The sequence below is a fragment of the Rissa tridactyla genome, chromosome 6, assembly GCF_028500815.1.
Source record: "Rissa tridactyla isolate bRisTri1 chromosome 6, bRisTri1.patW.cur.20221130, whole genome shotgun sequence".
NCBI lineage: Eukaryota > Metazoa > Chordata > Aves > Charadriiformes > Laridae > Rissa > Rissa tridactyla.
The window spans coordinates 2,733,072-2,756,227 of record NC_071471.1 but is presented as its reverse complement, the minus strand read 5'-3'; the positions used below and the strand labels follow the sequence as shown (position 1 = coordinate 2,756,227).

The 23,156-nt window shown below is 40.2% G+C and overlaps 3 protein-coding genes across 3 annotated transcripts; 2 read left to right on the top strand and 1 right to left on the bottom strand.

Moving 5' to 3' along the window:
* The first annotated feature begins 200 nt into the window (after positions 1 to 200).
* Positions 201 to 9,696, top strand: ACTL6A (actin like 6A). Its single transcript, XM_054207274.1, has 14 exons — positions 201 to 335; positions 1,233 to 1,309; positions 1,502 to 1,676; positions 2,059 to 2,159; positions 3,535 to 3,632; positions 4,330 to 4,424; positions 4,693 to 4,799; positions 4,885 to 4,974; positions 5,166 to 5,227; positions 5,557 to 5,671; positions 6,027 to 6,107; positions 7,099 to 7,194; positions 8,302 to 8,388; positions 8,955 to 9,696. The coding sequence occupies exons 1-14, from the start codon at positions 311 to 313 to the stop codon at positions 9,033 to 9,035; spliced, it is 1,290 nt and encodes a 429-aa protein (XP_054063249.1). The 5' UTR covers positions 201 to 310; the 3' UTR covers positions 9,036 to 9,696.
* A 1,871-nt stretch (positions 9,697 to 11,567) lies between these two features.
* MRPL47 (mitochondrial ribosomal protein L47) lies at positions 11,568 to 17,615 on the bottom strand. The gene is made up of 7 exons (XM_054207277.1): positions 17,498 to 17,615; positions 16,802 to 16,947; positions 16,177 to 16,237; positions 15,276 to 15,372; positions 13,839 to 13,969; positions 12,290 to 12,385; positions 11,568 to 11,854 (listed from the first exon to the last, which is right to left on the bottom strand). The coding sequence occupies exons 1-7, from the start codon at positions 17,581 to 17,583 to the stop codon at positions 11,737 to 11,739; spliced, it is 735 nt and encodes a 244-aa protein (XP_054063252.1). The 5' UTR covers positions 17,584 to 17,615; the 3' UTR covers positions 11,568 to 11,736.
* A 69-nt stretch (positions 17,616 to 17,684) lies between these two features.
* Positions 17,685 to 22,607, top strand: NDUFB5 (NADH:ubiquinone oxidoreductase subunit B5). Its single transcript, XM_054207278.1, has 6 exons — positions 17,685 to 17,843; positions 18,399 to 18,487; positions 19,437 to 19,503; positions 20,296 to 20,357; positions 21,386 to 21,492; positions 22,344 to 22,607. Exons 1-6 carry the CDS (start codon positions 17,717 to 17,719, stop codon positions 22,462 to 22,464), a joined length of 573 nt encoding a protein of 190 aa, XP_054063253.1. The 5' UTR covers positions 17,685 to 17,716; the 3' UTR covers positions 22,465 to 22,607.
* Positions 22,608 to 23,156: the final 549 nt, after the last annotated feature.

The following is a 23,156-nucleotide window of genomic DNA, read 5'->3' as shown; positions in this document are numbered from 1 at the left end:
GTCTCGCTCCTCACACCTCCCGCCTCGCCACTCTCCTCACACTGCCGCTCCCGCGCACTGCACCCACGCCTGATTGCCCGCCTTCCGCTTCCTGCCTCGTGATTGGCTCCCCACGGCATAGCCCCGCCTTTCTCCGGCCGCGATTGGCCCTTCTGCTGAACGGCGAGCGCTGCTATTGGCGGCAAGGCGGCAGCCTGCAGGTTAGGTTGATCACCGGTGGAGAGCGGGGCGAAGGCGCTATTGTTGCCGGGTCGCTGAGGAGAGGAGCCGGCGGGCGGCGGGGCCGGGTAGCGCGGGCTCAGCAGCAGCCATGAGCGGCGGCGTGTACGGGGGAGGTGAGTCCGGCGGCTCCGCTCTTGCCCGTCCTCCCTCCCTCCCTCCCTCCCTCCCCTCCCCCGCCCGGCGACTGTGGAGATCGGCGCCGTCCCGTGAGGCGGCGCGTGCGAGCCTCCCCCGGGCGCTTCCCGCCTCCCGCCGCTCCCTCAGGCCCCGGGCGCGGGGGGCCGCGGCCCGACCCTCCTAGAACCCTCCCGCAGCCCTCCCGGTTCCTCCGCAGCATGCGTGAGGAAGAGGAGGCGGCAGGCCTTGTTTACGTCCCTCCCGGCTGTCCCCGGAGATCGGCTCAGCCCCAGCCTTGGGCTGAATTAGCGCCGCTCGAGTGCCGGCTGGCCCCAGAAGACCCCCCGCGCTGTGGAAAGTGGGGTTTCGTTTCCTCCCAGGGCACTTCTGCCCACCCTTCCGTGAGGAGCGGTGTCCAGGTGTTTTGCCTCAGACTTTGGTTTTCCCGAGGGCGTGCAGAGCACCTCAGCGAGGATCGGGGCCCACGGGGGTGAGGTGTGGCAGCCCCCGCTGACAGAATTGGTGTTTTCAGGCCCACCTTGCTAATTCTCATTGCCCCCGGGAGGTCTGAGCTCACCTGGATTCGGGTGACTGTCAAGTTAGCACTTTCTGAAAGTTTTGTCATCTTTAGATGCAACTGTGTTGTCCCTTTTCTGTTAGAATTCCCGTTTTACTTCTGCTAAAGGAAGGTATTGCAGTGTCCTAGTTAAAGCGTATCTGTAGTCTTGTAATAGTTCTCTGGTAACTGGAGGTATGAATAGAGTTTCTTCTTGCCTTGGAAAAGATGCTTCGACTTGCTTTTCTTCTTTTGCGAGCAAACCAGATGGGGTAGTTAAAAAGTTCACGATCGTGGTAGAGCGTAATAACCATTCACTATCTCTTCATCTTTTCAGATGAAGTTGGGGCTCTTGTTTTTGACATTGGCTCGTACACAGTGAGAGCGGGCTATGCAGGCGAGGACTGCCCAAAGGTGAGAATCTGTGTGACTCAATAGAAATAAAACATGAATTTGTGCCTTAGGTCTTGTGTGTTAGTTACGAGCTTTCAGAATATGCTCGTTTCTGTTCTGACTGTATTGTGTAAGGAAAGCTCTGAATTTATGAGCAAAAAAACACCCAAAACATTAATAATTCTTATATACTGCTTATCTTTTGCCTTACAGGTTGATTTTCCAACAGCCATTGGTGTGGTGCTAGAAAGGGACAATGGCAGCACTCTGATGGAGATAGATGGTGACAAAGGCAAACAAGGAGGCCCGACTTACTACATAGACACCAATGCCCTGAGAGTTCCGAGGGAAAATATGGAGGCCATTTCACCTTTAAAAAATGGAATGAGTATGGTGCTCTGTCTTTTTCTACCTGTTTTTAAAATAGCATTGCTAGGCTGCAAAAAGTCCTAGGTTTCATGTAAACATATGCTATGTGTGGCAACAGAAGCCATAAGAACGGATACCTGATTTACAAATTGCATGAAGTATAGTTGGTTTACAGAGTCAGTGGACTTTCATCATAATTCTTGAAACATTATGATCGTGATGCTTACAGAGAAGAGAACTCTGCAAAGCTATGAAGGGAGGTGTATGTCTGCTGAGGACAGCTTTCGACTAAGGAGCTCTACTCAAAATAAAACAAAAAAGGCATTGGAAAACCTTTATGTATTTGTGAAATGGAACAAAACTTAGAAGTAACTACTCTGCTCGCTTCAATGTTGTTACAGTTGAAGACTGGGATAGTTTCCAGGCAATTTTGGATCACACTTACAAGATGCATATTAAATCTGAAGCAAGTTTGCATCCTGTCCTTATGTCCGAAGCACCGGTGAGTAAAAGCAGCTTTGCCTTTTGAAAAGTCTTAACTGTATCTTCTTGCTGACTCTGCAAACACGAGTCTTGGGCAAGTCTGACATTGGCTTGAAGGTTACGAATGTTAAAACTTAGCTTCAGAAATAACAATTTTAAAATACTTTGCCAGGTTCTGGGAAGTAATCTGTTTAAGAAACATGTCTAAAAAAGAAAACAACTTGAAATAGTTTGCATGAGTTACATTAGAAATTATTTACAATGTGCTATTGTTTTTCACTTATCAAAAAGGAGTCAAAATTAAAGAAAACATAAATCTCTTTTTACTGCCTAGAATAAAAGCAAAAATATATTTGGATGTCTTATTATGTATTAAGTTACACTTAATAAAACGCCACTGAAAATCTGTCGCTTTGTTCAGCCTTACAACTAATATTACATGATGGAAAATAAATATTTATAGTGGAGAAGTTTTGGTTTTTCTGTCTTCGTTTCTGTAAATGGCCCTGTAAGGTAAGTGAAGTGAGCGAATACAAATTTCTGGGAAAACGTGGACAAGGTTTCTGTCATTTAATAATGCTCAGCATTTGAAGGGTGGATTTTAAAGTCACAATGCAAAAGGTAGACATGCCATATAAAAGTTATGCCTATCTTTAATAAAATCTTATTAAAAGGATTTTCTTTTTCATTATTCCCTTGTGTTGAATTGTAGCTTGTGGAGTATGGATGAATTTGCAATGGTTATTTCATGTTTGATGACTCAGTGGATGTCTGATTAGAGGTTCCCATTGGCATTCTCCTTACAGAACTAATCTTACTTTAACGTATTGGCTTGGAAAAAACTTGATGTTTTCAGCAATGTGTAGAATATTTGATATATATATATTCTGGCTTAACTGCAAGTACAGTAGAACAGTAGAAAAATACCTTGGAAACAGGAAAATCTGGATTTATTTTTCTTTCAACTGGGCAAGTTATTTCATGTATCTTTCCCCTTGTAAAATGGGCATGTTACTTGTTTTAGAAAGTTCTTTGAGAGGCTGATACTGGAAGAGCTGTAGAAGTGTAAAGAAATGTCTGTTTTAACAGTAAAAGAGTATATCACTTTTGCCCTTCATTTTAAGAGGTCCTTCTGTATTTGTTAGTCGATACTTCTTTATTTCTGTGTGATGGATAAGCATTAATGTATTGTAGTAGAATTGGAATAAAAAAGGTTCTAAAGAAGTAAGTTACTAGAAATCTGTCTCTATAGAATTTTAATATGATTTGAAACCATGGGTATAATAATTCTAATTACTTCTTTAATGTGTTAGCATTCTCTTAGTGTGTTCTAATATAAACATATCTTGCTCTTGGTCACTTATTTGTGGTTTGGCTTATTTTTTTTCTTCTAGTGGAATACTAGAGCAAAGCGTGAAAAACTGACTGAACTGATGTTTGAACACTACAACATCCCTGCTTTTTTCTTGTGCAAAACAGCTGTCCTAACAGCGTATCCTTTGGAATGTTTCACTGCTTCCCCCCCTACCTCCCAGAAATTACAGTAAACTTATTCTAGGTAATTCCTAGTAAAACAGCATGTCTAACTTCTCTGAAATTAATTTTTCCGTAAACATCTAAGGATGAAGTAAACAAATTCTGTTTCTGAACTTTAGGGCTGTTTCTGAGCTTTAGAGCTCAGTTGTGAAATTCTCCTGATGCGACTGTTTTCCCTGAAGATGATGTCTCTCTTTTATGTTATTTTTTTCCCCCCCCATTGTATACCATGGGTAAGAATATTACAGACTTGAAATGGTGTTTGTCCAGACTACTAAATACAGTAATTAGAGCTTGAAGTTCCCATAGCCTTAAGATGAATATTTGGAATTATTTTAAAGTAATAACATGTTTCAGCTTCAGAGTCTAAATTAATTGCATACACTTAGAGCTTGCTGCATCGTATTGACTTGAAGTCTCACCTTTGTATGTCCAAAGCTCAAGTTGGTTCACAGACAGAAGTTAAATGCCATTCTCTCTTTGAGGTGGTGCGCTTCATAGAAAGATGATTTGCACTTGAAAATGGCAAATCCTTTTGTAGAGCCAATGAAAAACACATCAGGGTCTTCATTCCTCATTATGCTCTTAATTGTATGGCAATATTTTTTTCCTAAGGTGAAAATTACAATATTTTCCTTAATCATTGTGGCTAGTTTTGCTAATGGGAGATCTACAGGTCTCATTTTGGATAGCGGAGCAACACACACCACTGCTATTCCAGTGCATGATGGATATGTACTTCAGCAAGGTAAAAATTTTCATGGATAACAGCATTGCAGTATCAAGGTCAAGTTGGCTTTCTTTCTGCTTTTACACAGATTTAAAACCAACAAAACTCTTATCACCTTAAATATGGAAAAAAAACCAAACCAAAACAAACCCTAATGGTGTTCACTGACAAATAGTTTGTTGGGAGAATTTATTCATTATTTCAGTGCTTTCTAGGCTGGGGGGTGGTATTTGTTTTTTTGTTTCTCTTTCTCTAGTTTGGGGTTGGTTTTTTTTTTGACTTTTAGGTATTGTAAAATCACCGCTTGCAGGAGACTTTATTACTATGCAGTGCCGGGAATTGTTTCAAGAGATGAACATAGAAATAATTCCTCCATATATGATTGCTTCAAAGGTGGGAAAGGAACTTTATTTAGTAAGTGCTTGCTTGGGGAGAAGCTTGAATGGTTAACTGTTGGTCATGTTTCCTCCGATCTCAGGAGGCAGTTCGTGAGGGGTCGCCAGCAAACTGGAAGAGAAAAGAGAAGTTACCCCAGGTCACTAGGTCTTGGCACAACTACATGTGTAATGTAAGTAGGTCATTTCTCCCACTCTCAAACTTCCCTAGGCATCTCATAAAGAGGTTTTGGTTGCAAGTATATCAGGTTTTCCTCTTGAAGAACTAGAAAGTCTTTAAAAAAAAAAAATCAGTATCAATTTTAAAAAGTCTTTCAAACTCAAGACTGAAATTGATATAACCATGTTATTCTTCACTCCATAGTGTGTCATTCAGGACTTTCAAGCTTCTGTCCTCCAAGTATCAGATTCAACCTATGATGAACAGTACGTCACTCTGTTTTTCTTCTTGTAAAATTGATTATCAGTTGTGCGTGGGGTGCTTCGCCTGTTATTGCTGTCAGCTGGGTTTATTACAGAAGAAGTTTCTAGATAAAATCTGTTTATTTCTGAAAGTAGAAATACAGTCTACATACAGGTGGTAGGTTTTTTTATTTAATTCCAAGGTGCATGAGATAATAATAAATATCAAAAGTGTAAGTCATATGTATCTCAATATTCCAGTTGAAACTTTGGTTTATAATGCTACTTAGATAGCTTAACATCCTGTTTACGTTGTGTTGCTTTAATGTGTTACTTTCTGACGAATGCTCCAGGGTAGCAGCACAGATGCCAACCGTTCATTACGAGTTCCCCAACGGTTATAACTGTGACTTTGGTGCTGAGCGTCTAAAAATTCCAGAGGGATTGTTTGATCCTTCTAATGTAAAGGTAAAATAACTGTGATACGTAGTAATTGTAAGGCTTTAAATTACTAGATTATTGCATTACTTCCTTTTGTAGGATGTTCTTAATTTTGTGATTTGTATGTGTGTATTTACGCTCTGTGGTTCTCCTGGGGGTACAATTTGCCTGTGTTGGTTTTGGGTTGGGCTAGCAAAGAACAAAATGTAGTTCAAAATGGGTGGTGATGAGCTGAATGGGTAAATAGGATTTTTTTTTTTTTTTTTTCCCTAAAAAATGCTTAGCTCCCTCTAGTAATATTTGTATATTCAACTCATTCAGGGCTTCTGCATGCCTTTCTCTTTTGAAGCAATGATATGTAGATTACTAATTTTAATTCTAGGGTTTATCTGGTAACACGATGTTGGGTGTGAGCCACGTTGTCACAACAAGCGTTGGAATGTGTGATATAGACATCAGGCCGGTAAGTGTTAGTCAGACATGTTTTATTTTAAGGCATAGATATTTTTGTGCTGATAGGATTTTTTGGGACTAGAACACTGTTGTTGAAGAAATGTGGATTTCCTAGGATGATGATAAACACATTAGAATAATTCTCTAAGTACTACATATTTGTATAGAGAAACACGTAGAATTACTGTTTTGTCTTACAAAATGCTAAATCAGGATTTTTTACTCTTAATCAGTGTTTCTACCTATATATAAATAGCTAATGTCTAGATTTTGTGGCTGGCACTGCATAACGTGCATTGGATTGGCTTCAAATGAGCATTTTATGCTCATAACTTTGAGTGTTATCTTCAGATTTTTGGGTGTGGCAGATAGACAAAAGTTCCATATGATTGGTTATGTCTAGAAAGTAGAGAATAGAAGGAAGAGAAGAGGTTTAAAAGAAAAAAACCTTTCTTTTTAAAACTATGTTCTAACTTTCTCAGGTGTCAATTTGAAAATATTCAAGTTTGATACGGACTGCATGGGGGTTGTTTCAAAAATTTTTCCTCTTCCGTGGCGTCTCGGGTTGGCTGAGTAGGCCAGGCCATGAGTTGTGTTCACCAACTGCAGCATTAGTGAGACTGAAAACTGTTGCAGTGCTGTGGGGTTTTCCTTTGTGGTTGGAACATCCATCTGTAAGGAAACCAACAGTTCGGATACTGGAGGTATCTGTAGGTGTAGGGTTCTCTACAGTAGAAAATATTCTGTGAAATCATTTAGAATCATTAATCACATAGCTTCTGTCTTTCTTACGTAGTTTAATATTAAGCTGCCTTCAAATATTTTTCAAGTGATTAAAAACCTAATTGGATTGTGAGAGGTAATACTGTTAGCACCAAGTGATGTATGTATTATTGCTCTCGATTATATGTCCTTGAGTGCCATTCCTCTCTGTTCTGTGAAACAGTTGTTTTCAGAATGATTTCAGAGTTAACATTGTAGGTTACTTATTCTCTTTTTAGGGCCTCTATGGCAGCGTGATTGTAGCAGGAGGAAACACTCTAATACAGAGTTTCACGGACAGATTGAACAGAGAGCTGTCTCAGAAAACTCCACCGGTAAAACAGCTCTTTAAAGTGCTGCATTGAGTTACTTATCATTTTGCTTTTCCGCCGTATAAATACACAAGCGTGTATCATAGTGTTGACTTTGTTAGGAACCCAGCAGCTGAGGAGATTTCTGTGGGGTAAAGAAATCTCTTCTCTAAAGAAAAGAAAGAAGTCTCAACAAGTTCTTCTATGAAATTAATTCCAGCAGATATTATAACTGCTTCCTCGATATTTTACTTCTCCGTTCCTGCTTTCAGGTTGTGATTCTAAGTTCTGTAATTGTCCTTCAGCAACAGTCACTATTTCCCATGATGGCCTCTCCTGAAGTGCTGCTGACTAACTTGAGGCACATTCAGTCTTTCTGGCTGAGGTCTTGTCACTTTGTCATAGGAATTGTTCTTCCTGGATTCTACGGACAACTCAGCCTACTTGTAGATGAAACCTGGTGGTTTAACATACTTGTACTTATTTTTTTAAAATCACTTGATGTCAAAGAAAGTATTAATACCTTACACCTGTGTTCTCAAGAGTACATGTAGCTTATGATATTTCTTGAAAATTCGTATTCAAGAAAAAATGCTCTACTTGTAGCAACTCCGAAATCATGAATGTTATGAGAAACTAGGAAAAGTAGTTCCTTGCTGCTGCTATAATAGCCGAGGAGGAACCCACTGAAATTCAAAGATCTTACTGCTACAAGGCATTTCGAAAGCAAAAGGAATGAATGGGTCCAAAAAGGACCAGAGGAGTGAAGTTCAGCAACGTTAGACATCTTAGTCCCAGTGCATGTTTTAAGTAGCCAGGTGTTAGAGATGATGATATATACTGTGAGCGTTATTGCTCTCTACCTGCCCTATTTCTAGCCTTAGGCATTTGCTGCTGCTCCTTGTTGGGAGACAAAGATAAAAGCCGCACGTGCTCTGTTCCGCTATGGCTATTCTTCAATTCTAAGCACAGGGCAGATAAGCATTATTGCAAGTTTATTAAAATTGACCTTGTTCACTCGCATGTTGGAATACACACCAAGTTCTTTGCGCTGTCCTTCTCTTTTCCCTAAAGATCACCCACCTGCAATTTGTATGATTGTTCTTTCATTTTACCTTCTTTTCTGTTCAGAGCATGCGCCTGAAGTTGATAGCGAACAACACAACAGTGGAGCGGAGGTTCAGCTCTTGGATTGGTGGTTCGATTTTGGCTTCTTTGGTTAGTAAACCTCTGTTACTATGTTGCTACACTAAGGGACACTGGCACCCAAAAATGTAATTACACCTATGTGTGCATTGCAGAGTTTGTGCTACCATAGCAATCACAGTCTTGTCTATCCTCCTGGTAAGGTAAAGAGAATCTGTTTAAAAAACAAGACAATATGAGCATTTCCATTCAAAAAATAACTTGCCATTTTTAATGGCAAGGTGTGCATGCTTGAAATACGGTATCTAGAAATGACATGTATATGGTGCACCATGACAGTAGCATACCTGTTTCTGCGTCACATTCCCAAGCTTAATTCTATACGTTACTGAGTTACAAAATGGTTTGTGGGGATTAATTTAGCAGTATGGGAAAGGGAGACAAATCAGCTTTCGGTACTGCAACTTCCCGTCTTTAGTTTAATCGCTACCGATATAAAACTCAAAGGAAATAGTTAAGCAGGTCAAGTCCTCTAACCTCATTTAATATAAAGACTTTGGTAATTTTTTCCTCCTAGGAAAAGCTAGTCATGTTTCACTTAACCTTTTTTTATTGTGTGTGTTGTTTTGTTTTTGTAGGGTACTTTTCAACAGATGTGGATTTCTAAACAAGAATATGAAGAAGGAGGGAAACAGTGTGTAGAAAGAAAATGTCCTTAGACCTCTCACTGTGAAAACTGCTGCCTGCTCCGTGCTCCTTCTGTTTTATAGCTTTAGCATACTCAGGAATGGGATGGACTCTTTTTTGTAGAAAGTTTATATTGGATTTTTTGCATAATTCAAGTTCCATTTTTAACAAACCTTAGAAATTTTGAGAGACCTAATTGGTACTATCATAGAAAAAAGATTTTTACATCCCTTGTAAAGCAATACTTCATGTAACAAGCATTTTATAATTTTGTATAAATGTCTATTTTTCTCTAGTATCTTTTCCTGGGAACAGCTTTACAGTTTAGCGAGTAGAGGCATAACCTTGCAAATGCCCGTGCAAATTTATTAAAAATCTGTTGTCTACTTTAATATATTAGTCTTCCTTGCTGGTACTTTGGCCTTAAATTGCTCTTATTTTTCTCTTAAAAAAATAAAATTTGGTCTTTTATTTTGAGCAACTTTGTGAGTACTTGGAGAGAAAGTTACTCTTCTGTTTTAAAAATTGAAAGTTTGTATTTAGTAATCTACTATAAAGTGACTCAGTTCAGTGTAACTTTGACTCTCTAATGACAGTGTTACATTCCATGTAGTGAATGTTCTATTAAGCACTGGTTTGCTAATTTTCTATTCTGGAGCAATTTCATTTCAGTAAACTAATCAGTGCTTTCCACTTGATTTCTAAGAATGTATTTAATGCCTTTGTGATGTAGGTGAGAAGCAAAACTTGTTCGAGACAGGGAAATTAACACGAAGAATCATCTCTCCAGGACAAGGAGCGTAGTCATAGAAGAGCTCAGGATGTGGCTTGGCATTTTCCAGGGAGCTGTAGCTCAGAGGGGTGGCCACTACTTGTTTATTGCTGATCGGCTCCCTCGGCTGACTCGCAGCAGGGTCAGTAAGTGCCTGCGTCTCGCGGGGGGAGTGTGCACTCAGGGTCAGAGGAAGTAGGAAGATTTTTTTTTCAGCAGGAACCGGCTGTCAAGATGCAGCTCTGTGTTGCTGTTCAGCTTACTTCGGTTTCCAGCTGTGTGATGTTCTGTATTGGGACACAATGAAGTTTTGCTCCTTATCTTAAAAGCTGTGGAAAACCAAATAGCATTTAACTGATTTAAAAAAAAATAATAAAATATAAACAGTACCGCTACACTTTTTTGCTTCCTAAAAGACCTCCTGGGTAAATAATGATGAGGCCTCTAGTTGAAAACGGTTTGACATTACCTCCAAACAATAAAGTAATATATCAAAACAGCCTGCCTTTGTCCTATCATGGTAACCATTAGTTTGCTCTTGTGACAAAGTTGCTTGCTCTAGATTTTCAAAGCTATTGACAAACAACATTTCTGTCACAAAATGAGGCAAACTTAAGTCAGCTACAACAGGTGACATAAGTCACCAGCTACTGTTGTCACCCTGGAAGAAAAAGACTTAGTCTAGTTTGCATCCAGGTAGAGTGTGGAATATCAACTGAACTTGTATCTTAGCACGCCGCAGTGAATAATGCTTTATAAAATTACTGTGGCATCAGTGAAGTACTAAGATTGACTGGGCAGCTTGTTGCTGTAAGTGAAGATATAAAGTAGGCTTTTTTTGGTTTTCTTTTGGTTTAGACTATGAATTTTAAGCTTTCCTTCTGTGTCATGTGCTTGTGTTTCATTATGTCTAATCAGCTCTTATCTTCTGTGTATCTTAAAAGAATTGCAGTACGCTGGTAGTATCTGTGAATGTTCTAGCACCATATGGAGAGCAAAATGCTTTCTGGGGTTTTCTCACCACTGTAAAGAGTTTCTGTGTAAGAAGTGGGTATTTTGCGTGATGCAGAGGAGTAACTGAAGGTCAAGATGATGGAGATAAGACATACCTATCTCCTACAGTTTTGGTTCCCTTGGAGCTTCCAGTGTTTTACCAGATTATATTGTAGCACGTTTACTTCCTGAAAAACCAGTATTTGTGACTTTATTCTAAGTTTCTACACAACCTCATCTGAAGGTTAAAAGCTTTCATGAAGTAGGTGTTTACCATCAAGTGAGAGCAGTAGCAGTACCTTTCTACTTCAATTTCATAGAAAACTATTACCAGTCTTCCTTCAAACACTTTGCACACTGTAAAAAAGCACTGCACAAAATTTGAATTTATACCTAGGAATGTAGGTACAAAGACGGCATTGTTAAAAGTTCACATGCTAAATATTTCATCCTTTCTAATAAACCAGTTCCTTTTAGCAGACTGAAGAGCGTATTTTCCCATGTCTTTATGCAGAAAGCACAGGTAACTTAGGTGATGTACCAGTAACTCAGATGATCAGGGAAACAACGGCTAGTACGTGAACTTCTGAGGCTCTCATCATCCTATCTGGTTTTAATGCACACCTGTAAACCACACCAGGTAAATATTATCCCTACACTTTATACTTTCATCTGGCAGTCAGCTGCTGCTTTTCATATTAATGATGTACGTCTCTTACAATAGCTGATTAATATGTCAATTCTCAAATGCTTTTAGAAACAATTGTTAGGATTAATTTGAGTTATGCACCAAAGCTGCTTTGTAATTCCAGATCACAAGTTTAATTTAGGTCAAATGTGGTTTTAAAAAAGAAAAAAGATGGAGACTCTCAGGAATGCTCAGTCAAGTTGTTCGCTGGTTTCAGGACTTGTTTCATGTTCCAGTCACAAAGATACTCGAGCAATTGCTTCAGCACTCTTCCAGCATGTTACTGACTCTGAGACTTCACAGCAAGGTGAGGGAACTTCCTTTCCAAGACCTTCTGCCTCGTCTTCTCTAGGTTTTTCCGCCTTGCCCTTCTACATAAAGACTTTTCAAGTCTGAGCCTGAAATAAAGTCAGTGCGGTTAATTTCCAGATAGCTTGTAACAACCTTAATGAGTTCACCCCCTAGTCAAATAGAGGCTCCCAGTGATTAACAACTTCAGTATTAATTTGCTTGCAATATGCAAAAGTGCCTGCAAAGCAAACTTTTTTTTTTTGCTTTTGAATTCTACAAAAATTCAACCTCTGGGAAGATCTCGGGTAGTCTGCATGTAAAGTTACGTTTACAGTACAACTTCAGAGATAACCAAATCTTTTAATAACTAAGATAGGAAGAGCAAAAGAAGAAACAGAGCAAGCTGTAACTTTAAAAAGCTTTGTTTTCAGTCTACTAGCTGTAAAAACAAGATTGCTCCTATTTTTACCTTGCAAAGTGGAGTAAGGAGGACTGAACACCAGATCAGAAAGTAACTTGCAATGTCAAAAAAGTCTTTTTACCTGATGAAGTGATTCACATGAGGTAAGTAATAGAATTTCCTCTTTTTGTATTTTTTGTTCAAGTACCATGGTATTGGCCATTCCTTGTACGAGTACCTGTTAAAGATAGATAAAAGTGATTATAGAACGTACGCTTTTTTGTCTTCATTCGTAGATTCTACCAGTTACACTTGGTTACAGTAGGGTAATAAAGCGGTCTGACGGGTAGATCACAGAATTTGTATGTGGGTATTTACTTCTGGCTCTGTTGCTGGCTTAGTGTGTAACTCCACCTCGTACATCACTCGGCGTCTTTCTGTAGAAAGTGGTCTTGCTTTAAAAACGGTAGATGTTTGGAGAGAGGGCCCAGTATAGATAAAGATTCTTTGCATTTATATTTTAAAGTTACTCCTTCGTAACAAAATGTTCAAAAGCTGATGTCAACAAGCTGTGTGTAAAGCTTTATTTCTACTGCAATTTTCTTTTAAATGCCAGTGTTGGAGTGTCATGTCAAGTGCAAATCTGCCTGAACATAAGTCTTTCCCTCTAAATATAGACTTTATTATTTCTGCTTGGGGTTTCTCTTGCATATGGGCTGCACAGATGGTTTGTGCAGACTTACCTACAGACTCCAGTGCATCCAGACTGTGTCAGACCTACTACTGTGCGTGTGGCAGTTTCTGCCTGTGCTTACAGACCATTTTGCATCACCTGCCCCTTTCCTCCTGCTTAAAGTGGGGACTGGACTTCCAAATGTACGAGCAAACCCTTCTTTGGGAACAACGTTTCCATGCAGAAAGAGGTGTACAGAAGCCTTACCCTAGAGACGTAAGTCTACTGGTTAGTGCATTTGGTACTCTGCTGATCTATATTTAATGGGTAAATAAGTGGATAACAACTGAATATTCACCATTATAATAGTGTGTGACCTTGTGTTGTCTACACTGTTATTGCAGAGCTGAATACTGTAATTAGTGCTTCAAATGCCAGTATGATGAGGGTAAAATACTGGTTAATGAAATAGCAGGTCCTGCCAGAGCCTTCAGCATCGTCACCTGAAACTACAGATTATTGAAAGTATCTGGACAATAAGTAATTCTACAGGTAGATGCTTCTAAGTTCAATATCTGCAAAGACTAGCAGGGAATTCCAGCAGATGTTTATCTGGCCGCAACCAATACTTTGGGTAGTTGTCCCCCAATATGTTTTGCATTATAACTAGGGAAGTCCAGATGGTTCAACTTGAACAGTACTCCCTGGTTCATTCATGCGTTACAGAATAGCTATAGTAACAGACATGTCCTAGTACAGAAATCATATTAGTTACATGGAACTAGTTTTGTTATAATTACTGGTCAAGTTTGCCACTGGATTATTTAGCAACAGTTATAACCACGTTAAAAAAAACTAAGCCATCCAAAACTCAAGAAGAACCTGAATGCTGACCAGAAAACGTGTTTCTTTCTATACAGAATATGCATCCTTTCTTGATTAGATAAGGATTTTTTGGTAAAGAGGGACACCACAAGAAAAATTCACATATATGAAACAAACACTCTCTTTTTCATACCAGTAGGTGCGTCCTAAGAAGTCATGTCTCCACTCGCCAGGTACTGGTTTTTCATGGCCGGTTTGTAAAAGCCTTAAAGCAATTTCTCTTTCTCTGACAACCAAGTCTATATTTTTCATAGATTTTTGTACCTGGAAATAGGAAATAGTTTTAGGATGAGCCAAAAAAACAACACTGACAATCTAAGAGATCTCAAATGAGCTGCATCTAATGCTGATGCCAGAAGGACAGAAAGCTGGGAGCAGGGGCGGGAAGGAAACAGAAGATACACTGTATGTGTTTCTGTCAGATGGTTTGTAATGGCTGTTTGTTGTTCTAGTGTTCACTTTGGAGCCTGGTCACAGCCTCAGCGATGCCCGTTGATCGATCAGGAAGCTGCCTTGACCAAAGTATGACATTAGTGTTGAAGGTTTTTAGTCAGGTTTGTCTCATAATATTATTGTAACACACACTATGTATGGCAACACATTAAACACTTTGAGAAGCTGCTAGAGCTAATTTTAATAAGCAGATTGCTGCATTTTGCCTCTGTGCGATCATAGTATTTAACTGGTGCTTCATTTTACTTTTCTTTTGCTTCAGCCAAAACCAAACAGGCAATTAGTAAGATTTGACTTTTTGAAGTGTTGGGACCACCTGCTTCAGTTCCCTCCCAAAACAAGTTCTTCCGTGATTTGTAGTTGCTGAATATGGATGTGTAGGTGGGACCAAGCAGAAAATACCGTTCAGTACAGTGATGAAACGACAGGAGTAGGAGACCAAATAAATTCATGTCTGACACAAAATACAGAGATCATAATGCAGCTGCAGATGCATGTGATGGCAAATAGCAGTTAAATGATTAATGATACAAAGAAATTCAGGGGGAAAATGTAAAGGTCAGACTTTTCCCAAATTGTCCAAGAATCTCTCCTGTCAAACAGCTGGATTATTTAACTGGACAGTGAAGATGTAGATTTCCACCTGTGAGACATAAGTGTAGAGAGGGCAGCTGATGTATAAGTAAATGAAGTTTTCAATGATACCGAGGAAAGAATTTAATAAATTAGCGGTAGAATCACAATAATGCAAAAGAAGCAGGGGATGACAAAAGTGAGGACAGCAAAGACCCAAAGGACACAAGTTTGGAGAAGACAGTGTCAGGCAAGAAGCTGGCAACAGTTAAGAGAGAAAACAAAAAAAGTTTGAGAAGGTTTATCAGGAAGTTTCTAGAGATCCTCTAGTGCCGTTTCACAGCATGAAGATAGCAAAATATTTCTTAACATATAGCAGGTGGAGAGGCCCTTCCCACTATATTGCTTGAGCACAGTGTTTGTGCTTACACTAATATCAGGGAAATAATTTTAAAAATGCTCTTTAACAAGTTTACAAACGCTTCAGCTTTCACTCAGCAATTTTACTTAAGAGTTATGTTTTTAGCTAGTATGAAAAAGTTACCTTTTCTAATCGTTCTGGACTTGGCATAGGCCTGTGTTGTCGTTTTGATTCTTGCTCTAAAGTTAAAAGCATGTTTTTTTCCTTCAGTAGGACATACCTAGATCAGAAAGCACAGTACTTCAAAAATAAGTTCTAGATGCATTGGCAATTATTCACTCACTCCCCTGCTGGATAGAGCACAGTTGTCCAACCTATAATCCCATATCCTATACCCACTGGCTTCACATAAAAAAGCAAAAAAATACTGAAAAATACTGGAGAAAGCCCAGCAGAGGTGGGCAGGGGAGGGCTGGCGTACAAGACGCACAAGGAGAGGCTGAGGGAGACAGATGTACTTAACCTGGAATAACGAAGGCTAAGGAGGGAAGAGGTTAACACCAGGTAGTCTTCTGCTACCTGACAGAGCCAGGCTCTTCTTACAGGTGCACAGCAAAAGGACAAGATACAGCAAGGACAAAACTATTCACAGTAATACTGAAGTACTCATTTAGCCCTGGCACAGGTTGCCCAGAGTAGTGATGCAATCTCCATCCTCAAAGACTTTCAAAATCAGGATGGATGCACGCTTGAGCAATCTGATCTCATTTAGAGACCTCTAATTTAGAGGTCCCTTACAAGCCAGTCTGTCCTGGAGTTTGAACACCCCCAAAGGGCTCAAACTCAGCCTCCTCCTACCAAACGTGAGCCCTTTCTACTGGGCACAACTATCACACAACCCCCTGAGTACAGCTTTCGTATTCTGAGCAGTACCACAACTCGGGCTGCTCCAAGCCCAAAGCGGGCTAAAGTGTGCAGAACTGCATGGCACACTAAGTTTCCTGGCTATTCAGTTCACTAGTCACATTTTAATTAAGCATGCAGAGCTGCTTTGAAAGAAGAGAGTTCACTAAAACTTACTTACCAAAGTTTGTGCAAGTCTTCACTACTCTTGCCCCTTAGCTGCTTTATATTCCATGCATCCCCTGTAATAAAACCAGCAAAAAATAATCAATTTAACAGAACAAAGTTTGCTTATTCTGAAAAAAAAAACCAGTGCCTCTAGCAGCAGGCTCAGCTGACTCAACAGACCAAGGATCACTTTTCTAAAAAACACTGCCGCTTGGAAAACTATCCTTGTAGATATTCAGCTTTGCTGTAAATATACAAATACATTAAAAAGGCAATGACGCATACTGTTTATTTGTTTGTAAAAGGCTAAACACAGCGAAAGCTGTAAGATGAATCTTTACATCGGAACATTTTTCTTCCATGGTACTGTATATTTCATCAAATGACATTTGTGATACACTCTCATTTAAGAGCAAAGCAGAAGATTTATAGCAAAATATTTTGCTGCATAATAGCTATTTACTTTCATAAACACAGAACACACAGAAAAAATAAAACTGACAGGCATAAAAAGCACAAGCACATGTATGTACATATAAAAAAAGGTTTTATGTAGCTATGAATACTTTCTATAATGGAAAAGAGTACGTCAGATTTCAGCTCAAAAATCACTATCAGAAATGCTAAATATAACTCACCAGACTTTACTGTTTTTTCTCCCCAGTTTCTCGGATCATCAAAAAACTCCTCCAGACCTTTCCGAGACAGAGTAGTGTGCAGAAACTTCAGCTGGTGGAGCGGCTCAGCTTTTGTAAGGTTCTTGTGGAAGAGGTTCTGCGTCAATCTGCATAAAAATTAATGGGGAATTAGATATCAAAGAAAAAATATTCGGCTAAATGAGAGTATTTCTTTCATTCATAAAGGCACATAAAGGTCCTACAGACAGGTGAATACCACTGTCTAGGGGCTAAAGATGCAATTTCACTTCTTCATAAAAATGTCATTTAAGTGTTTTCTCCTTTACCCTCTATCATTTGTCTATAATCAGGGATAAAAAAGTTTGAAAATTAAAAAAAAGAATAAGATTGAGCTACACTGGAGAAGAATACATCCTCCTACACTGACTTATAAATAGCAAAAGCAGAAAATACACGGTATAAGCAGGAAGAACCCTCACGCTGAAGCACAACGACCGCAGACTGGCGATGCACAGCAGACGCCTCACACCGCGTTTACGCGGTGCCTCGGAGCATAAACCACCCCGCGACCGAGGCCCCGACAGCCGGCTACGGCGGGGGCAAGGCCGCTACGGGCGGCTCTCCTCCCCCCGGGACCCCGCGACGGGCCGCAACTCGCCGCATCCCGCGCCCCGGCCTCCCCGCGCCGCTGCCCACCCGCGGAGGCCGGCAGCCGCCGAGCCCAGCCGCAGGGCGCCCGTGAGGCGCCGACACAGGGCGGCCATCGCCACGGCGGCCGCCATCGCCGCGCCTCCCACAATGCCCGGCGCCGGAAGGAGCGCTGAGGGTCTGCCCTTTTCCAAGATGGCGGCCGCCTAGCTTCACCCCGCCGCGGAGAGCGGCGCCGCTGGCTCCGCCCCCCTGCCAGTTCCAGCGATGGCGGCCATGAGCCTGCTGCTGCGGGCAGCTGCTGCCTGGGGAGCGCGGCGGGCAGCGAGCGGCGCGGCGGGCGGCTTTCGCCTCCCCTGGCTCGCCGGGGCCGCCCGCCTCCCCGGCACCGTCGGTAGGGCCTCGGCGGCGGCGGGAATGAGGGGAGAGCGGGTGTGCCCGGGGCGAGGTGACCTTGGGGAGCGGAGGAGCGGGCCCAGCTGAGGAGAGGGACCCGGCTGAGGAGAGCGGGTGTTCCGGCTGAGGAGAGGGGGGGCCCGGCTGAGGGACGCTCGCCTCGGGGGGTGCAGCGCGTATCTCCCATTTCTCTGAGAAGTTGCAGTTCTTGGGTAGATGGTGGATGGGAATTGGCGGGCGGCCAAGCTTCCTAACATACTAATTTGTGAATTTGCTTGGCCCTGTGTAATGACATTCTGTCATGTATTTGTGGGGATTTACATGTAGAAATGGATATACGTCTATATGTAGAAGAAAAATAGGTTTGTTCTAGGAGAATAGTAAATCAGGCAGGCTTTTAGGAACATTGATATCCTCTGGAAAACCAGCTTGCCACTCCTCAGCTGCTGCCGTATGCTGGTTTGTTTGGTTTTTTTCACGTGTGTTGCTGACCTTATCCTGGCACAATCACCAAAGGGAGAAAAAAACCATAATACTTTGGTTCAATTTTCAGCTCCTGTACGACATAGCAGCGGCCACGGGAAGAGAATGTTTATTATCAAGGCCACGAGTTTTTATGATACTCGATTTCTGAACTTGTTGGTGAGTTAAAAACAAATTTATTACATTCAGTATAACACATCCCTTGCAAATGGTGTAAGAGCATCTAAAATATAATTTTCTCTATTGTTTATGTGACAGCATCTAAAACGTGGTTTAGATTCTATTCACATAAACACATAAATAAGAATTTCCAGCCCTCTCCTAAAGAATTTTTTTTTGTCATGTGTTGTAAAATCAGGGCCAGGTGAAGTAAAAAGATCCAAGATCAGCGAAATGGTGAAGATTGTGATGGGTGCTTAAATTAACGTTGCGGTAGCATTCTTAAATCATGTATCTGTGTTCATATATGTGTAACCTACAAATGCTTTCCACTCCACCCTCTTTTTAAAAATGTATTAGGTTACTCTTCTGCAGGGTTTTTGCCTTCAGTTATTTAAACCGCTAATACCAGAGATTAGACTTGGGAAGCCTGACCTGCGTTCGACCCCTAAAAAGCCAGGTTTCGGATAAGGCCTATTATGATGGGTAACAGCCAGCCTGATACAATTCCCTTCGTGCGATCAGGCTTCCTTTATCTGTCTTCTGCAGTCACCAAAGCCAGCAGCGGTTGTATTTATGCTGGATTATATTGCAGCGGTGTTAGTGCCTCATTCCAGTTAAATGATGGAGCCGGTCATCGCAAGGTGCTGAGCCAGCGTTCAGTGATGGCATTACTGTCTGCCTCTGCAGAGACTGACCTCTCCGGAGACTGAAAGCTCATGGAAAGCTCTAAATAGGCTTAGGGACTGACACAGCATCGCTGTTTCTGTATTCTGCTTTGTTAATTAACTCGTCTTAAGCAGCAATATGTCTTTACATCCAAACCCCTATCCTATGAATGCAAACCTGAGAATAATTGGCTGTTCGTCATTTTCAGACTGACTTCATCTAAATTTTGTCAGGCTGAGTTTCCCATACCGTTTCTTTTTTCTTTTTATCCCCTGGACAGAGATTCTATATATTTCTGACGGGAATACCAGTGGCACTATTCATAACATACGTCAACATCTTCATTGGTGAGTGTTCTGTCATGGCTAAGCTAAGTACGCAGCCCAGATTACTAAACGGAAGCTAAGTATGCTGGATAGAAAAGAGAGATCTTTTAGGGCTTGCTCTGTGGAAGACCATGACATAGGCCTAACAGTTGTGATAATATTGTATAAGTACATAGAAGATGTTCCCTGTATTTTTATTTTTCTGTAGTTGTTGCTTTTTTTAAAAAAGGCTTTCCGCATTTTTAAAAACAGAAAAATTCCATCTTTTGACAGTCTTTGAAACACCTGTGAGGTTTAGTGAACAGTACTCCTGTATTCAAATGAGGAGTTTGTATGACCTTGTTTTGTGTCTTTAAGAAGGCTGCATACACTGCAGCTGTAGCTTTTTATCTCTCAAAAAAGCCAAAATTCTGCTTGGCAATATGTGCTTTAAATCTACTGCTGTAATAATACAGAATGAATTTAATAGAGAAATTAGGAAAAAAAATCCATACTTTCAGCTTATATACTTTAAAGGGCATTTCTGTGGACTTAGGTATTTGTTCTGTATAGCTGCTAATTTCACCCTTTTGTTGTGTGGTTTAAAGTCTATGAGCTAGATACGGGCAGCATCGAGGGAAATGTCTGGAAAAATTACAAGTCCAATTTTTCTGAATTGAGGTCAGATTGAGGGATTAAGTACTCTCCATGTGAAATAATGATCTTTTAATGATCTTTTCCTAATGTGAAAGGCAGAACAAATCTAAGGTACTTAATTCAAGTATTAGTGTTTTGTTTTTTTTTTAAATGTTCCTCCCTTCCTTTCCTTGTCAGGTGAAGCTGAACTTGCAGAGATTCCCGAAGGTTATATTCCAGACTACTGGGAGTACTACAAAGTGAGTGTAACATGTGAGAGGGTGGCATGTTATGGATAGCCTTCCTCTTGATGGTGCTCTGGGGAGTACGATAACGAGGATGACCACATTGGGTATCAGTGAAGTAGAACTTGAATTGTGCAATTATGATTTTGGGAAACTTGCTTTTTTTCAGCTTTATGGAACGTACATGTTGCTGTAGGAAATCTGTTCATTGACACAAGTAGATGGGAATGATCTGTAACCTTATGCAAGCGAACTGCTGAAGCTATATGCCAAGAATTCTTTTATAATATTCCTAAACAGTAAGAACAGTCTTCTGTTCTCTTTATTCTTAGCATGCAGTCCTTGTTTTGTCTTTTGTTTCTTGCTCTGGAACTACAACATCTGAAGATACTGGAGTTTAAAGTGACAATACTTTCTTTTGTTTGCTAGCATTGTTTTGAAGTCCAACATCACGCATGCTTTTATATCTAGAATTGAAGATTTTTATAGTCAGAAACTCAAGGTTACACTTTTTTAATTTCATTTTATTTTCCTAAAATTAGTCCCTGGCTTATTGCTGCAAGCACTTTTTTGGTTTTGATAGGAAGTAACTGAATTCAGCAATACTATTATGATTGTTTCAACTCATTTAGACTCTTGCTTCTAGTAAAAATGACTTCTATGTGGAAGCAAAACTTTAAAATGTTACTGATTACTGTAAGAGGTTTGGAGTCCATTTCTGTGATTAGAGTGGCAGTTTAAGGAACTTTACTTCAACAGAAAGAAAATACATCACATGTCTTCCATTAACTTTTGATTTTCCTATAGAATAGTTGTTTACGGGTTTATCTTGGCATTAAAAATGGTAAAAGAAATACAGCTTTTTAGGGTTCGGATCTTACAAATAGTTGAGCGTGTTTTTAACTTTACTATTATCATTTGAATGGCAGCATCCATAGTGTTGATGACATATTTTCAGGACTGGGAACATGCAACACGATTCAGTTATGATGACATTTCTGTGTGGAAATTGTATGAATAATCTTTGCTTTTACATTTTCCAGCACCCTATAAGTCGCTGGATAGCTCGTTACTTCCTTGACCCCCCTGAAAAGAACTATGAGAAAGAAATGGCTTTGCTTGATGTTGAAGCGAAGAAAACTGAGATGAGGTATGTTACGTAATTGAGGGTTTTAAAACACTAATACGTGCTGTAGTTGACTCTTTTATTTTGGTTAACATACTGAGTTGGATGCTGACATAACATGCTTATTCCTGCATCACTTGACCCCGAGTCCTCGCTGCACTGGCTGGCTGTGGTACCTGCCCTGCCTTCTCAGTATTAAGATTACCAGAACTGCAAGGATCCAAAGGCAGTCTTGTAAATCAACAGTGTCTCTTCAAAACAGTTCATATCTATAAAGGTATCTTTAGCTCTCTCTTCGCAAGGCAGGAAACAGACAGCTCTTTCTGCCTCTGCTAATGCTCATAGCTTAATTGAGTAGCTGAACGGCAGTTGACAGGACCGGTCATGTTCCTTGTTGCTGTTGAAAATTTTGTGGGCAGCAACCACAGTGTTGTACTGATTTATTCTACACAGAGGAAACCGTGGCGGTAGAAGACAGTCTGTGTTCCACTAACTGTTGCTATTGGGACCAAGACAGCATAGTTCTTTCTACCATCATATTTACTTCCGATTTTTTTGCTCCTGTTTATTTTTAGTTGAAAGCTGTATCAAGTCTAGCCCCTTACTAAGCAAGAACCTGTGACAGAACTCCTGCAAGTATTTTTATTACCCTTTAGTGAGATGACTTGCTGAAAAAAATTGAAATAGAAGGATGTAATAGCTCATGTTTTAGTTGAACCCTTCATATTTTGGTATTGCCTGTTTCAGTAGTATTTTTAAACCATAGATGCTAAACTCATTGCTGTTGTCAGTAATGCCCTGATGTTAAACATTGATATATGTACAATCAAAACTAATAAACTTCATGTTGAGTGTGTCCGTTGCTCTTTTTTTAGGCTGATGGAATTGGAGGCACGCAGACTGATGAGACACAGGGGAGATGGACCTTGGTATCATTATGAAACACCTGACAAAAATCTTATTGACAATTCTATGAAATCTACACCTGACAATTAAACAGACAATTAAACAGTTTTAAGACAGTATGCATGGTCTTAAATGCATACCAACAAATTGTGACTGAGCTATGTAATATACATCCTGCTGTTCCACTGACCGAAATGAATAAAAATAAACAATGTTTGTGTTGATTCCGATAACTTGAAAGACACTGTGTGGCAGTTAAGCTCATGTTAATCAAAGAAAATGCCTTATATCAGTTGCCAACAATTAGTCCTTTTCTCCAGAACATCAATGTAGAATGGGCTTTGTGACCTAATATATGTGAGGCAATTTGGTGATATTAGTCTTCATCATATGATTTCTAGTATTTAAAGTTTTAAATGAAAAATACAGGAAACGGCGAGGCTTTTTTCTTTTATGATGCCTTGTGTCAGATAATTTGTGGAAGAGGAACTAAGAAAGAAAAATACCTTCAGATCTTTGGAATATTAGGATTATATATACAACTTTAGCCAAATATTTTCTTTCTCATTACTTGTAGTCAAACTCATCTTCCGTCATTTTTTCCCAACTTGCATATTGTGCAACATGTGCTATCATTTTCTCTGCACTATCTCAAAAGTTTCTCTCTTTAGATATCTCTTGGTTCCGTTCATCCCTGATAGTGTCAGCCATGATGCTCTTCCTTTATTAGTTCTGTCACTAGTTCTAAACTTTTTTCCTCGTGTATGCGTAATTTATGCTTG